Genomic DNA, 16,063 nt, shown 5'->3' with positions numbered 1-16,063 from the left:
CTTCATAAACAACACCCTGCCACACATACCAACATAATTATGACCTTTATGTGATGGAAAATAAAGAGAAATATGGCGTAATTAATCCCATGTTGTACAGGTATAAGTTGCACCTAAGATTGTTCTTTATACTTGTGGTGAGTTTGTGAAGGTATACTAGAATATGTCCATTAGCTTAGGTGTGTGTGTGTGTGTGTGTGTGTGTGTGTGTGTGTGTGTGTGTGTGTGTGTGTGTGTGTGTGTGTGGGTGTAGTCTTCCCTGTGTTGTTCTTTCAACATTATTTTATCTTATCTTATAGCGAGCTCTTTTTTTCGTCTCGCGCGTCCCCTCTATCTCTCTTCATCCCTGTATCCCCTCCCCCACTCTCTCTCATTACAGCTGGGCCTTCCTCGCCCCCCAAAGTCTGGCCTCCCTCCTACTCACAGCTGGGCCTCACAGTGGAGTGGTGATATCATGGCGGCATAATTAGTTAGGCAACAAAATTCTAGTCGTGAACTTCCTCATCTCGTCACACTTAAGACATGGTCGACAACACGGACTCGTAGGTTCTCGTGTGTGTGTGACTCGTAGGTTCTCGTGTGTGTGACTCGTAGGTTCTTGTGTGTGTGTAACTCGTGGGTTCTAGTGTGTGTGTGTGTGTGTGTGTGACGCGTAGGTTCTCGTGTGAGTCGTGTTGTTTGTGTGAGTCAAGGAATGTGATAATGTGGTGGTTGTAGGCAAGGGTTATATATGTGTGTGTGTGTGTGTGTGTGTGTGTGTGTGTGTGGTTTACGTGACTCATATCCCGGGCTCTACTCAACGATAAGGCTGGATTAGTTGCTCATTTTGCGGGCGTAATGGCTCAATGCACGCAACGCCCGTGGATAGACGGCCTGGGGTAGGACAGGCATGGGCGTGGAGAACTCCTTCACGCCCACACATTGACTGGTATGGTTGGTGGTAGCGGGCAAAGTGGGGTGGGATGGGATGGGGTAATATGGGGTGATTCTTACGTGCTCTTATGATTAAATAAAATGTAAACAAAACAAAACTCGGGACAAGGATAGAGTAAATTTATGGAGATTATTGTGTTGAATAATGATCCCCTCCTGCCCAGATGTCCGCGGCAAGGAATATTCTCGCTGTCATATTATATTATCAGCCGGCGCCAAAGAAACCAGCTGAAATAACGATAGATAAGCACTACTTGGCACCTCCGAGGCGAGAAACTGACCAATCGCCGCCAAGTTCTAGGCTTATCCAAGTTTTAATTGGTCTAGTGGCTTAAGATAATAAATCATCATAATCTGCTCGGATATAGCAAGGGTAAGGGTGCCGTGGCCGCATGTTGGGCCGCTCACAGAGATAATCTCAAGTGTATGTTCCTGTCTTGTGATAATGACTCGTACACTTCACCGCTATCACCCCTTCTGATGAACAAACTACAGTACACCAGGAGGTGGTTGGTATGCAGGAAGCCCATGAAGAGCAAGTAAGATATGTCAAATGGACCCCACGAACAAGAGGTGTACTGTTCTAAATTTGTTGCATTAAGCGAAATACTCATCCGGTGCTTTAAGACAACCCGGGACTACGTATTATTCAACTTTTTTTATGTAAACACGAGTGATTATTGTAAGTGTGTTAATGTAGAGGCTGATACCATAACTGAAACAGAGGTAACAGGCTTGGGATCTATGTTGAAGGTGGCAGGTACTGAACACGAGATGCTTATAAAACAAAACAAGTAATGGGGCTGATGTTGCAGAAATTAGGAAGTTTTCAAAATTTAGTTATAAAAGAGAGAGACGAGGGGTCGCTGAAGTGTTGTACAGGGTGAAGGATTTTTAATGAAATACTGATAATCCCACGACTAAAGTAAGACGTCGACCCCACTATATGGAACCCTTCAACTGGTAGGCTCATCTGTTGAATAAAACCGGTTTGTAATCCGGCAATCTCCCCTCAGGCGATACCGGGGGTAAGACGACCGGTTTGTTTACGGGCGACGTGACGCGTCCGAGAATCGCGGAATTGGGGTTATCATTTAAGCTAGCGGTGGCAACGTGACAGGCAGGGGTGGGCAAGACCATACGTGCAGTAGCTGGTGCACACACACACACACACTCACACATACACACACACACACAGTAGGTTACGAGTATTATATCAGCTCATCTCAAACCTTGAAATCAAAAACAGAGATGAATCTAAGCTAATTACAAGTTCAGCGTTTTACGAGCGAGGTGGCTCTAAGTGCGAGAGTGATGCCGTCTGACGGTCTAAACTGACGCTTATAGCCAAGTGGGAGGCGAGGGAGGGTCAGGGGAGTTGTTATTGTTATTTGTAATGATGGAAGCGATGATGGTGCAGTCGACCCTGTTGTGTACAGAGCTGTAAGGAACGATCGTGGACCATCTCTCACTATGTTGTATAGGTTGTGTTATGTCTAGTTCATCAGTATCAACAATATGCTCTGGGTTCGTCTATAAGTGATGTTGTCTCTCTGACCTTCCTACAAATTGTGTTTATAAGACTGTGAGGGCGTGGGATAGCTGCTGTAGTGTTGGAACATGGGCGAGGCTCTGACGTAGTCTGTACCTTGGCTTATGATGTCACTAGTGTCAGACACATCCCAGAGCACCCCCGTACCCCAACAACCCACATCCTCAAACTACCTACTCCAACACCCCACATCCTCAAACTACCTACTCCAGCACCCCCTACCCCAACACCGTCTATCTCTTAAGACAACACCCCAACCCTCACACCTCTCTACCCCAACACCCCTACCATCACACCCTCCACCCCAACACCCCCTAATCTCAACACCCCTTACCCCCCACCCCCAACGCCCCCTGCAGGGAGGTAGGAGGATGGGTCACCTTCATCACTCTACCCTGGCCACCGAAGCATATTATGTGATTATCTCCTTAATGAGGCTTGAGATAACATTTAGCTGTTGTTTGTGTTGGTGTCGACTCTTGTGTTGATGTATTAAACTATAAAGACCACTGATTATTATACACTGTTAAGACCATCGTAGTAATTATATTCTAACCAAGACCACTGATGTAATTTTGTTCCATCAAGACCACCACTTAGTTTACTCTGTTAAGACCACTACTATGATTATACTCAACGAAGATCACCATTATAGTTATACTCAATCATGATCATAACTATAATTGTATTTTAGCCAAGACCTCCCCTATAACTGTACCCAGATATGTACCGAGACAGTGTTTTATCATCAGTCATATGAGACCCACTTTGACGTGAGATGAATGTGAGGGGAAATAGTAAGGGGAAGTGGTGTGTAAGAGTGATAGTGATGGACAGCAGGGATAGTGATGATAGTGAGGGATGTATAGTGAAGTAATATGTAGTTTTAAGTGATGGTGATGATGGCTCACTGTGATGGTGACTGTAATAAATAGCAAGATAATGATGTCACGAGATGATAGTGAAAGCAGCTGTAGACATAATTATCAGGGATGGTGATGGGTGGTACGAAAGGATAGTGAGACAAGTGTAGGAGAAAGATCAGTGAGGAACTAAACAGCGGGTAGGAAACTAGTGGAGATAGTGTGTGAGACGCGAAGCAAAGTAGCACAGGCAGCCTTGGGGTGGATGATGATAATGATGTTAATGTTGAGGTGGCCGCGGCGTCGTGTAGAAAGAGTAAATGGTAAGGGTGGGTGTGAGAGAGTAAGTAACAATGGGTCACTGTTGCTGCACACACACACACTCACACACACACACACACACACACACACACACACACACACACACACACACACACACACACACATACACACACACACACACACACACACTGGACTAGGGTGCCTCGCCTCAGGGCTTGAACCAACACTCCTCCACTATCCCGGGTATCCGCGACGTGACCAGTAATTAGTATGCTAGCCGAGGTGGGAGGTGTCTGTGGTGGTGGCTGCAGTCCTTGTGGTCGCTTGAGGTAACGAACGAATGGACGGACGGACGAACGGGCTCCACACGGTCGCCGCTGGGGCTCATACATCAGTTCTTACCCCAATTTGTAGATGTGACGGCATCTAATTGGGTCGCTTATAACTTCCTACACGATCGTAATGATGACCATATGGGAGTCGAAATTATCCCAAATAAACAAGACTAAATTAGTGAAGAGTTGTATGAGACGCTACTGTCGCCTCGGTGCTGTTATCTTCAGACAGAGAAACAAAATCATGGAATAAAACACCGAGAACCAGGAGCCGGGCGTTGTTTGTTTGGGTCAAGCCCGAGTGAGGAGGGGCAGTTATTGAAGAAGGAGAGGTCTGTTGGCTCAAGACGATAGGGGTTGTAGGCAGGTTGAGTGTCAGGATAAGTTGGCAGGGGAAGCGGACATGGCTGGTAGACAGGGTAGTGGATATAGCTGGTAGACAAGAGCAGTAGACATAGTGGACATGGTTGGTAGATATGGCATTAGACATGGCTGGTAGATAGGGTTGTGGACATGGTTGGTAGACAGGGTAGTGGACATAGTTGGTAGACAGGGGTCTCAGGAAGGGCTGGTAAATCATTAACAGAAGGCAGGGTTGGATGGCAAAGCTAGTAGACGCGGGATGAGGGGACACTGTACAGTATACTGTTCACTAGTTACAGTGCAAGCGATACACCACACTCCACACACAAGGTCAAGCTTGAAGGAAAAAAAAATCTGACATCTCAGAATCAGCTAAAACCGTCAAATCTCGGTTAATATTTCCAGCCTTGAGTGTACAATGTCAATATAGTTCTGGGGAGGGCAGGGGGGCTGGGGTTGTATTATAGGTACAGCAGAAAGTGGGGCATGTATCTCTATAGCTCTGGGGGGGCAGGAGGGCTGGGGTTGTATCATCTTCCTCGCCGCTCTTGTGCCACAAATCATCATGAGGCTGCCCAACATTTGCATAAACTCTTCGAGTCTGGTTTTTTTATCAAAGAAGATAATGACTCCTTACCTTCTCTTCACGACAGAGTGCAAGACATTCCCTAGAAAGACGAAGAGTGCGGGGTGATATGATAGAAGTATTTAAGTGGGTGAAAGGAATCAATAAAGGAGATATAGATAGAGTTCTTATAATATCCGAGCAGGATAGGACTCGTAGCAACGGATTTAAGTTGGATAAGTATAGGTTTAGGAGAGAGATAGGAAGGAACTGGTTCACAAATAGGGTGGTGGACGAGTGGAACACGCTTAGCAACTTTGTAGTAAGTGCTGGAACGCTAGAAAGTTTTAAAAGGAGGCTAGATAGATTCATGGATGATAGAGAGTGGTAGTAACTCTCGACAGGACCTGCCATGCACAGGTCAACCGGCCTATTGCAGACTCCTTATTTTCTTATGTTCTTATGTTCTTATATACAATTTTATACTGATATAAAAAAGAGACTTGAAAAACTGAAGGCTCATAAAGTTAAGCGTCAAGATGAGATTCACTTCAAACAGCTAAAGGAGTGTACTGGGTGCCTGGCCAACCGCTAGATATTATCTTCGTTAGGAAATCTCTCGGTACTGGTATTATTTGTCCCCGAGGGGGCTAGTTTAGTGGGCACCCCCTTACATCCTGTGCAAGGTAAAGGGTAAACGCGTTTACAGCGCCCATCTGGGAAGGATGCGTAGTTCATGTTTGCCTTTATGACTCATGCATTAAGGGCGTAAAAGCCTGAAGGGTCATGGGTTTTGTCAGCAAGTTACATACAGTGACAGAATGATGAGTGAGTGGGGGGAAAATTCCCGGTAAATTTATCTTGTTTATGGCAAAGCGTGGCAGGTCCCTAGTGCCAGGCCTGTCTCTAGGAGGAGTGATATCTGGCCAGGGAGGGAAGAGGTGTTGGTAACAGGGTCATCAGTGGTTTGTAGCTAAGAGAGTCAGGAGTTACCTCGGGAGTTTGGGTAGGGCCCCTGGGAGCAGAGACTGGTATGGTGCCCAGTGACCCCCATCCATAAGAATGGAACATGAAGGCGGTAGGTAATGACGGGTCTGTTATTCTGATTAGTTTGTATATTAAGGTCATGGGCGGCATAATCACACGTATTTCTCAATAATTTTAAACATTAAAGTTGACAACACTTCTCCAGCTTGGATTATTGGGTAATAAATCCTGCCTCACAGCTTTTCTGACGTAGAACAGATCTGGAGGATGTTTGTATTCATAGGCTGTCAGTCATTTGTTATTCTGTATCAGGTTTATGTTACACCACAGATGGAGTACTGCACTCAAGCATGGAATAAAGATGTGTAGAGTGAGTTTAGGCAAGACCCACTAAGTTAGTCTCTAGTGTGAGGCAAGACTGAGGCTTCTGCATCTGAAATTTTTCCCTCTGTCCAACATGAGAGACAGGGGTGACCTGATAGGAACTTTTACAATTATCAAAGGCTTTGAAGAGGTTGACAAGGAAGTAACCAGACGTCAACATATTATGGCTCATAGACTTATAATTGTACAAGTAAAATGTAAGAATGCAAAAAAAGCCAATAATAGTTACTGAGTTATAGACAGATGGAACCTCCTCCCTGTTTGGGTCACGGGGTACTGTACTGGTCATCATCAGGATATAGATACCAAATACACCAAGCTCTCTAATCTTACCCATGAATCTGTAACCGTAACTGGATGAGATTGTGTTGCCATTTTGTATATATATAGCGATAATGTTAACTACAGCACCGCTACTTGTGTACCTATACTGTATTTAATATTCCTCGGGTGTGGCTGCTAGGTGATATGTTAAAAGTTTATAGTTATTAACTAAACGAAAGAATCCCTCCAACATCATCATCATCACACACACACACACACACACACACACACACACACACACACACACACACACACACACACACACACACACACACACACACACACACTACATCCTTGACCACCGGAGAGTCAAGACCTACCAGGCGCTGCAGCTGCCCCTTGGCAATGTTCGGCCATTCCTTAAGTCCCCCCAACCCATCATCACCACCGGGATATCAACGTAATCAAAAGTGACAATTTCGTTTCGAAAAGCAGTAGGGCCATTGTTGAACAGTGATGAGCAGTGTTTAAACCAGTGAATTCAGCACTAGACAGTACCAGTGAAAACCGTGACCCACTAGTGCGATAAATACCCCTGGAAACTGACCACCATCTTCTGACCAGGAAGTGCTAATCAGTCCCCCATGGGAACAACAGAGGGTCGGTTTCACACCTGACTACGAGTTAACACAACACCACCTAGCAGAGAGAGTGAGGTACTGTGACACCACCACACACCACTGGTGTCGCCATGAACAAGTGAGGTCCTTCATATCAACTCCTACTGACGAGTTACTGCACCACGTGAACACCACTCCACTCGGCGTCTCTATGACTCCGAGAGGTCCTTCATATCAACACCTACGGACTAGTTACTGCACCACGAGGCCTATGTGACCTTACACAGTATGGCAAGAGACCAGTCTGGGCCATCAGCTGCAAACTATAATAATTTGTATATTCAGTTCTTGTTCTTTCACCTTTCAGTAATGAAAGCTTTTATTAAACGACCCAATGTATATTTTCAGCCTTCGGGCTGCAGAACTTTTTCAATAAACCGTTAAGTATTATTATTATTTATAATTATTACACACACACCTTTTTAAATAGTGTATTTTTTTATCGATTAGACGCCAACATTACAATTTTTTAAAACGAATCCGTATAAAGATCAAGCTTTGCCTGTCACTCCCCACCCTTGTTAATACTTTATGGCAAAATTAAGAGACTTGGGGAATACCATGACGTGAGCACAGTTTTCGTTCATGTTTCTGGTTGATATGTTTTCTAGGTACGTTGGTTCATCCCTAAGGCTTCGGATAGTATATGAGTCATCAAGCTTACAGAGTGGTTCATCCCTAAGGCTTCGGATAGTATATGAATCATCAAGCTTACAGAGTGGTTCATCCCTAAGGTTTCGGATAGTATATGAGTCATCAAGGGCCGCTTGCAGAGTGGTTCATCCCTAAGGCTTCGGATAGTATATGAATCATCAAGCTTACAGAGTGGTTCATCCCTAAGACTTCGGATAGTATATGAGTCATCAAGGGCCGCTTGCAGAGTGGTTCATCCCTAAGGCTTCGGATAGTATATGAATCATCAAGCTTAAAGAGTGGTTCATCCCTAAGGCTTCGGATAGTATATGAATCATCAAGGGCTGCTTACAGAGTGGTTCATCCCTAAGGCTTCGGATAGTATATGAGTCCTCAAGCTTACAGAGCGGTTCATTTGAGGCTTCTGAAGACATTTGATGAAATAAGAATTAAATATGTATAGTTCATCTAAAGATTAAACAAATCTAACCTAACCTCACCAAATCAGAACCTAACCTATCCAAACCTAACCTAACAATATCAAAACTTAACCTAACCAAATCAAAACTTAACCTAACCAAACCTAACAAAATCAAAACTTAACCTAACCAAACCAAAACCTAACCTAACCAAAACCTAACCTAACCAAACCAAAACCTAACCAAATCAAAACTTAACCTAACAAAATTAAAACCTATCGAACCAAATCAAAACTTAACCTAACCAAATGAAAACTTAACCAAACCCTAACCTAAACTAACCCCATCCCCTCGATTAGTTTTAGGGTAATTATAATCTTTAAGTAAAATAAACTGGGATGAGGATTCTTCAGGTGACGCTGAAGTTGTATAGAGATAAAACAAAAGAATAAATATAACAAGATGAAAAGTAGATGAACAAAATATGAAATAAGGGTGAAATGCGATGGAATACAAGTGAAATACATAAAATTCGGATTATTACAAAACAAGAAGCATGAAATGTAGTACGAGGAAATATGTGGTGGGGTCAAGATGTGGTGGGGTCAAGATGTGGTAATAAGATGTGGTGGGGGTATGTGGTGGGGCCAGTGGTCAAGTTGTAGGGTCAAGATGTGGTGGGGTCAAGATGTGGTGGGTCAAGATGTGGTGGGGTCAATATGTCGGGGTCAAGACGTGGTGGGGTCAAGATGTGGTGGGGTCAAGCTGTGGGGTCAATATGTGGTGGAGTTAAGATGTGGTGGAGTCAAGATGTGGTGGGGTCAAGACGTGTTGGGGTCAAGATGTGGTGGGGTCAAGATTTGGTGGGGTTGTTGTGGTAGGGTCAAGATGTGGTGGGGTCAAGATGTGGTAAGGTCAAGTTGTGGTGGGGTCAAGATGTGGTAAGATCAACTTGTGGTGGGGTCAAGATGTGGTAAGGTCAAGTTGTGGTGGGGTCAAGATGGGTAAGGTCAAGGTGGTGGGGGTGGGGCCAAGATGTGGTGGGGGCCAAGTTGTGGTGGGGATGTGGTGGGGCCAAGTGGGGGCCAAGATGTGTGGGGGGTCAAGATGTGGTGGGGCCAAGATGTGGTGTGGTCAAGATGTGGTGGGGGTCAAGATGTGGTAAGATCAAGTTGTGGTGGGGTCAAGATGTGGTGTGGGGCAAGTTGTGGTGGGGTCAAGATGTGGTAAGATGTTGTGGTGGGGTCAAGATGTGGTGTGGTGTGGTGGGGCCAAGATGTGGTGTGGAGATGTGGTGGGGTCAAGATGTGGTGGGGCCAAAATGTGGTGGGTCAAAATGTGGTGAGGTCAATATGTGGTGGGGTCAAAATGGTGAGGTCAAGTTGTGGTGGGGCCAAGATGTGGTGGGTTGAGAGAGTGGTGGGGTCAAGATGTGGTGAGGGTGTGTGGGGCCAAGATGTGGTGGGGTCAATATGTGGTCAAATGTGGTGGGGTCAAGATGTGGTGGGGGATGGTGATGGTAGGGACAAGTTGTGGGGTCAAGATGTGGTGGGGTCAAGATGTGGTAGGGACAAGTTGTGGTGGGGTCAAGATGTGGTGGGGTTAAGAGAGTGGTGTGGTCAAGATTTGGTGGGATCAAGATGTGGTGGGGTCAATATGTGGTGGGGTCTAGATGTGGGGTGGTCAAGATGTGGTGGGGTCAATATGTGGTGGGGTGAAAATGTGGTAGGGACAAGTTGTGGTGGGGTCAAGATGTGGTGGGGTCAAGAGAGTGGTGGGGTCAATATGTGGTGGGGTCAAGAGAGTGGTGGGGTCAATATGTGGTGGGGTCAAGAGAGTGGTGGGGTTAATATGTGGTGAGGTCAAGATCTGACTAACTGTAATATATATTGAAAATCTTCTTTGGACATGGTTCGAGTTTTGGTTTATCCCTGAAAACTTTTATTATATTTTACCGATTATGGCTAAATATCACAGATTCTTAGTTGTCGTTTAACCCGTTAATTTGTGATTTTTTTTTTTTTAAGATTGTGTGGTAATTATGGACAATAGAGTGATACCAAACATATCGATATTCCCACACTCTGAATCGATCAATAGACCTGACGAAATGTAAGTAATAATTGTCGCCATTGTTGTTACTCCACACACATTAATGATCACCTTATCATGCTGGAGACCACTTGTATTCTCGGCTAAAGTTTAATAAGGTACCTGAAGGGCCGAGGCAGTTGTGCACCTCTTCGGTAAATATACTACAACATAGTGGGACAACGCTGCACCCACACCAAGCATGACGTTAGTTGGCTTCCACAGTTTCATATCCACTAAACACACCACTAGAGGACACATTTTAGTGACATCCACTAGTTCCACAGCCGACGGATGTACCAGACGACAGAAGCATATTTTTGGTATACACATAAACGTCCTATGGACCTATACTATTAAACGGGCGACTGTTTGGAGCACTTGTGCGGTAAACTCAGAGACGCAGCCGATATAGTTGGATAAACGGATCAGGAACAGGTCGTGCTCCATGGCTGTGAGTGGTAATAATCAACTATGTTGACGCAACTTACCGTATGATGCAGCCCATGGCGACGACGTTAGTAGCTTGAACGTCTTAGCTACAGTACCTGCACCACGACAACACCGTGTCACTCCACTACCCAAAGTGACATTTGAAGCACCGTGCTCCAGTGGGCGCCCCTTTTTCACCTTGGATTTTCAGTTGGAGGAGCTGCGGTGCCTCTTGGATAAACTGAGGCAGGACGGTGGAGGTGGCCATGCCGTGTGGAGCCAGCGAGGGTGTGGAGGTGAGACAGGTGTGTGTCACCGCTCTTACTCACCTTTTATGCTGGCCAGGCGGAGCCAACCATCGGAACGAACCTCCTGCCACTGGCGAGTCGTCCTGTAACGTTCCTTCCTCCATTAATGAGAACAACTCTTCCACGAAACTCGGGTTTCTTTATGGGAAGTTTTCTAGCCACAGGTTGTAATTTGTAATAGACATTGATGCTGAAGAACCATCCAAGGCCCGTTGCTTTAACGAAATCCTTGTTGTCAACCGAAAACCGGTTGTGTGAGGGTCGGGGCAGGAGATCACGTGCTCTCAGCAAGTGGTGTCGCAATACAACCAGTTGTTCAAATGCGCTACAAAGTGCCGCCAAGTAGAAAATCTTAAGAGCAACACATAATCTATTTATTGAACGTGTCGTGTACCAAAGTGTATCAAGCCACACCCCTATGCTCCAGTTTGGTTGTTGGTGTGGGTAACAAGGGAGGGAGGTGTGCCGTGCTCCATCTGTTCATACACACACACACACAGTATATGGACTGGCGGACGTTGAGAGCTTATCAGTGTGGTGAACTCTCATGCAACATTCAGCCCTTTGTGATGTTCTTTGTTGAAATTACTTTATCACACAATCACCAGAAGACAAGGTAGATGGTCAGGGGCGACACAGTCTCATCTTCCAGTGTTTATAAACTTGACACAGTTTAAGTAACGAATACTGCTGGTGTTGAAATGTCGCAAATGGCAAAGTTCTACCTATAGGCGATCATTCCGTCCCTACAATTTCAGTTCGCTGTGCTGTAACCTTACTGAAATACTAGTTAGCCATTAATAGTTTTTGTTTATCTTTACTTTTGTTTAATCTCCCTCGCAATTCTCGCATTTACATAGGAGTTGGTTTTAAGTTTTAAAGTAGTAACCGGGAACACGCAGATGTCGTGCGAGGGCACCGGGCGTGGACGGTCCAGTGACAGGGCAACAACCTGGTGCTGACGTGCAGCACCACCCACACACTGCCCACCCACACCCTCACCCTCCTCCTTCATGCTCTGTCTTGCAGCATTACGTGATAGCCGCCGGGACACACATATCTTACTAGGGAAAATACCACTTACTGATGTAGCCGACTAAGATAAGTAGCCAGTGTGTCAGCTGATAAAGAAGGAGAACCTTAGGTTCACTGTGATAGTATAGTGTCACTCACTGCCACACACACACTTCACTATCACCCACTGCTGACTTCCACCCACTCCTCGGTGCCACTCAGCCTTGACTGTCAGCCTCTCTCGAGTGTCACTCAGTCCTTTCTGATACAGACACAACGCTCTTTGTCCAGTGACCTCCAACTGTCACACACACACACATACAGTACACACACACCATCTTTAGTTGACACTGATGACTATACAATAATCATGCAATTTTTATGTGAACGTTTTGGAGCGTTTTTCCTTTTCTCTAAAAAATAAACTGAAGTCAGGTGTTAGTACCAAGGGTTAAATGTTTGTGTTCAGTTGTTGAGTCACCGTAGAGTTTAGTTCTCAGGATAGATGTTTGTGGTCCTCATATAGTTGACTGTGTTAACTGTACCACAAAATTTTAATATTGGCGAAACGAGGCATTGTGTTTGTGAAAAAAGAATTTACTCTGTGTGTGTGTGTGTGTGTGTGTGTGTGTGTGTGTGTGTGTGTGTGTGTGTGTGTGTGTGTGTGTGTGTGTGTGTGTGTGTGTCAGTTACCACCGCCAGTGTACAAGTGTGACATTAAGAATCAACCCGGCCACCACAACACACCTCATCCCACCTGCCTCCTCCTGCTGCTTCTGCTCTCTGTTCTAGTGTGTCAAGCCTCGGCGGTGGTGGTGTATTCCCTTGACACAAACAAACCATGTCACGTATACTGGCTCATAATTCAACCATGCCACCTATGAAACTAACACAACCACGTCACTTATAATTCTGACACAACCACGTCACTTATAATTCTAACACAACCACGTCACTTAAAATTCTGACACAACCATGCCACCTATGAAGCTAACACAACCACGTCACTTATAATTATGACACAACCACGTCACTTATAATTCTAACACAACCACGTCACTTATAATTCTGACACAACCACATCACTCATATTTGACACAACCACGTCACTTAAAATTCTGACACAACCACGTCACTTATATTTGACACAACTACGTCACTTATAATTCTGACACAACTACGTCACTTATAATTCTGACACAACCACGTCACTTATATTTGACACAACCACATCACTTAAAAACCTGAAATCCACGCTTGGTAGGACATTATCACGTTAGATGTTGTCCACTGTGCCACTGGTGATAGGATTTTGCTCAGTGGGAAAACTGTCCTGTGTAATTTAGCCCCCTGGAGAATATTTGTCCCGTTAATAATTTGTTTTATTATGATACTGACTGTGATGGCTTGAGCATACAATAAACACCGGTAATGTAGTTCGCTAGTTCGCTCCTGGCTCCCACACCACCACCACCCACACGCCCGCCCCTTCTCCAGTCCTTTCTACAGGTATATAGCGAATAAAAAAAATACGTATATAGTAGTGTCACCTGAAGATTAGACACCCTCACTTTTTTCACCTAAGATTAACTAGTCAAACGCAGACCAAAGCTAACCCCTTCAGATAGCGTTAGGGTTGTTAATCTTCAGGAGAAAATAGTTGGGGTGTCTTATCTTCAGGTGAAAAAAGCTAGGGTGTCTTATCTTCAGGTGAAAAAAGCTAGGGTGTCTTATCTTCAGGTGAAAAAAGCTAGGGTGTCTAATCTTCAGGTAAAAAAAGCTAGGGTGTCTAATCTTCAGGTGGTCCCACACAGACAACAGGTAATGACAAAAATCAACATGGGCAGATACCCCACTAAGACGCATACGTACTGTACCTGCTCCCGGTCGTTGTATGTTGAACTTATAATAAAGTAATGGATACAATTTGGTTCTTATTAACAGAGATCATCTAGCTGAGGATACCTGATGAACGAAACTGATAAATCAACTCAACTCAACTAACCTAACCCAACTGATCTTAACCTAACCTAACCCAACTGATTTGAACCTAATCTAACCCAACTGATCTTAAGCAAACCAAACCTAACCTAACCTAACCTAAACTAAACTAAGCAACTAAACCTGTCCGAGTTTTGAATGGTGAGAGAGAGAGAGAGAGAGAGAGAGAGAGAGAGAGAGAGTTCATGCATCTGGCAATGTTGACATGTGTGTGTGTGTGTGTGTGTGTGTGTGTGTGTGTGTGTGTGTGTGTGTGTGTGTATGCTCTGTGGTCAGGCACACGTGAGTAGCATGAATCACGTCACTCAATTGTTGTCAATTTTTAGATAAGTACAATGGAGTGCAATACTCATAGACACGATAACGAATTACTATTTTATCACACATGACGCCCATGTCGTGACACAATATGAAACGTTTCAGCAGTACTTATGTACTGCGCACACACACACACACACACACACACACACACACACACACACATCAATTATCTGACCATTTTGAAAATTAAAACGTCAACCTATGAGAGGTAGAACACGCCGGTTATATTACACTTGAACAAATCCTAAGTTTCTTTTCTTGTGACTGCCCCATGAGCATCGTGTTCTCGCTCTAATATTTCTAAGGTTTCTAACTTAAAATGGGTGAGATACTTTGTGGAGACCCAACATAACATATGCGTTCAGGTCCAGAGGAGTGGAGGAGTTTGTTTTTGGGGAGACAAACAGGTTCTCACAGTTACTATCCCCTTCAGTGTGTTAGGTGGTCGTTGATGTTATGTGTGATATGTAATCATAGTAATATTTAGGCTGAAGCAATCCTTGACTAAAAACACACCAAATGTCCTGACTCATGAAAAACAACGACTAACATGTCCAGTTGGTTTTGAAAACCGTAGTTATTTGTTTTCTCTGGATGTCACTGTTCACCACAAAACACCGCACACACGAGAGCAAGCTGTAACAGTTCACGAATGGCGAAGCGCTGCGGAAGACACACTGGTTGTGGCGCCCAGCAGTCACCTCACTACAGCCACCCACCAACACGTCCCGCGGGGTTGGTGGTTGTTGGTCAACTGGCTGGCGCCCAGGGCCAGGCCCCAGCCGGCTCCGGCCCTCGGTCTAGCTAGTTACCACCACTATCACTTAGCTCGGGCACCAGGCACTCTACCCCCACCCCAGCTCTAAACTGGCACTAGGTTGTGTCTCACTCACGTGATCTACTGTACGACCACCCAAAACTTAGTTACCTCCCGTACATGGTCTAGGACTATACGCCAGCAACTTCTACTAAATTTCTTTAATGTCCTCCCTCTTCTAATATTTATTCACCCACCTCTTTCTCGAAAAAAAAAAAAACAGCACCAAGCTGTCTCCCTCACATTGTAAGATCAACTAACCTACTTCACTTACTTAAGTGACTGAGGTACGGTATATTCTTGGCATCTGCCAGGATGGGTCCGATGACTTCCGAAACACTACATGCGCTCGTGATGTCCCGGGAGGGTTGGTATGCGTGGCTCTGTGGCTACTGATCCTACTACATTTGGTAACCGAACTCCATATTAATTAGGCCGAAATAAATGCCCATTGCATTACTTATGTTAAACTATATACCAAAGTAAATGAGTGTCCCGATAAATATCATTCGTGGTCTCATAATGGTTCACACAGTGTGGACAGATACGTTTTTGAGATGCTGTACGTCGACATCTTCACCCTGTTGAGCGGTACTGTATCGAGTCAGAAATTGTATGTATAATAATATATATTACAAGTTTGAATGTGTTCTACCTTTTGTGTCCAAGTTTCGGGCCCTTTTTTATGCTGTGTTTTGGCGGAGTTTTCGTTAAGTTAATGTGTTTCACTGTGTAGTCTTTGTGATACATCCACATTCACTTAATTTACAATGCCTTGGTGGCGCTGGCCAACCAACGAACAACACTGATAAACAACAG

General features: G+C 44.8%; 1 protein-coding gene across 10 annotated transcripts in view; it reads right to left on the bottom strand.

Moving 5' to 3' along the window:
• LOC121872313 (BTB/POZ domain-containing protein 1-like) overlaps positions 1–16,063 on the bottom strand; it is a 120,218-nt gene that overhangs the window by 12,035 nt on the left and 92,120 nt on the right. Inside the window, exon 1 of one of the 10 annotated variants that reach the window (XM_042375016.1) lies at positions 15,147–15,220. The exons of 6 other annotated variants lie outside the window; for them this stretch is intronic. Coding sequence is in view for 2 of the 4 variants with exons in the window: in XM_042375017.1 (XP_042230951.1) it covers positions 11,113–11,195 (83 nt within the window). In the remaining 2 variants the exon portion in view is untranslated. Of the gene's footprint in view, positions 1–10,842; positions 11,069–11,112; positions 11,261–14,977; positions 15,126–15,146; positions 15,221–16,063 lie in introns of those variants that run through there. 3 more of the 10 variants (XM_042375015.1, XM_042375017.1, XM_042375023.1) reach the window with 3 other exon arrangements.

This window comes from Homarus americanus, unplaced genomic scaffold (genome assembly GCF_018991925.1).
Source record: "Homarus americanus isolate GMGI-L3 unplaced genomic scaffold, GMGI_Hamer_2.0 scaffold5589, whole genome shotgun sequence".
Taxonomy (NCBI): Eukaryota; Metazoa; Arthropoda; class Malacostraca; order Decapoda; family Nephropidae; genus Homarus; species Homarus americanus.
Note: the sequence above shows the minus strand (reverse complement) of the source record. Positions and strands in the feature narration are given on the sequence as shown.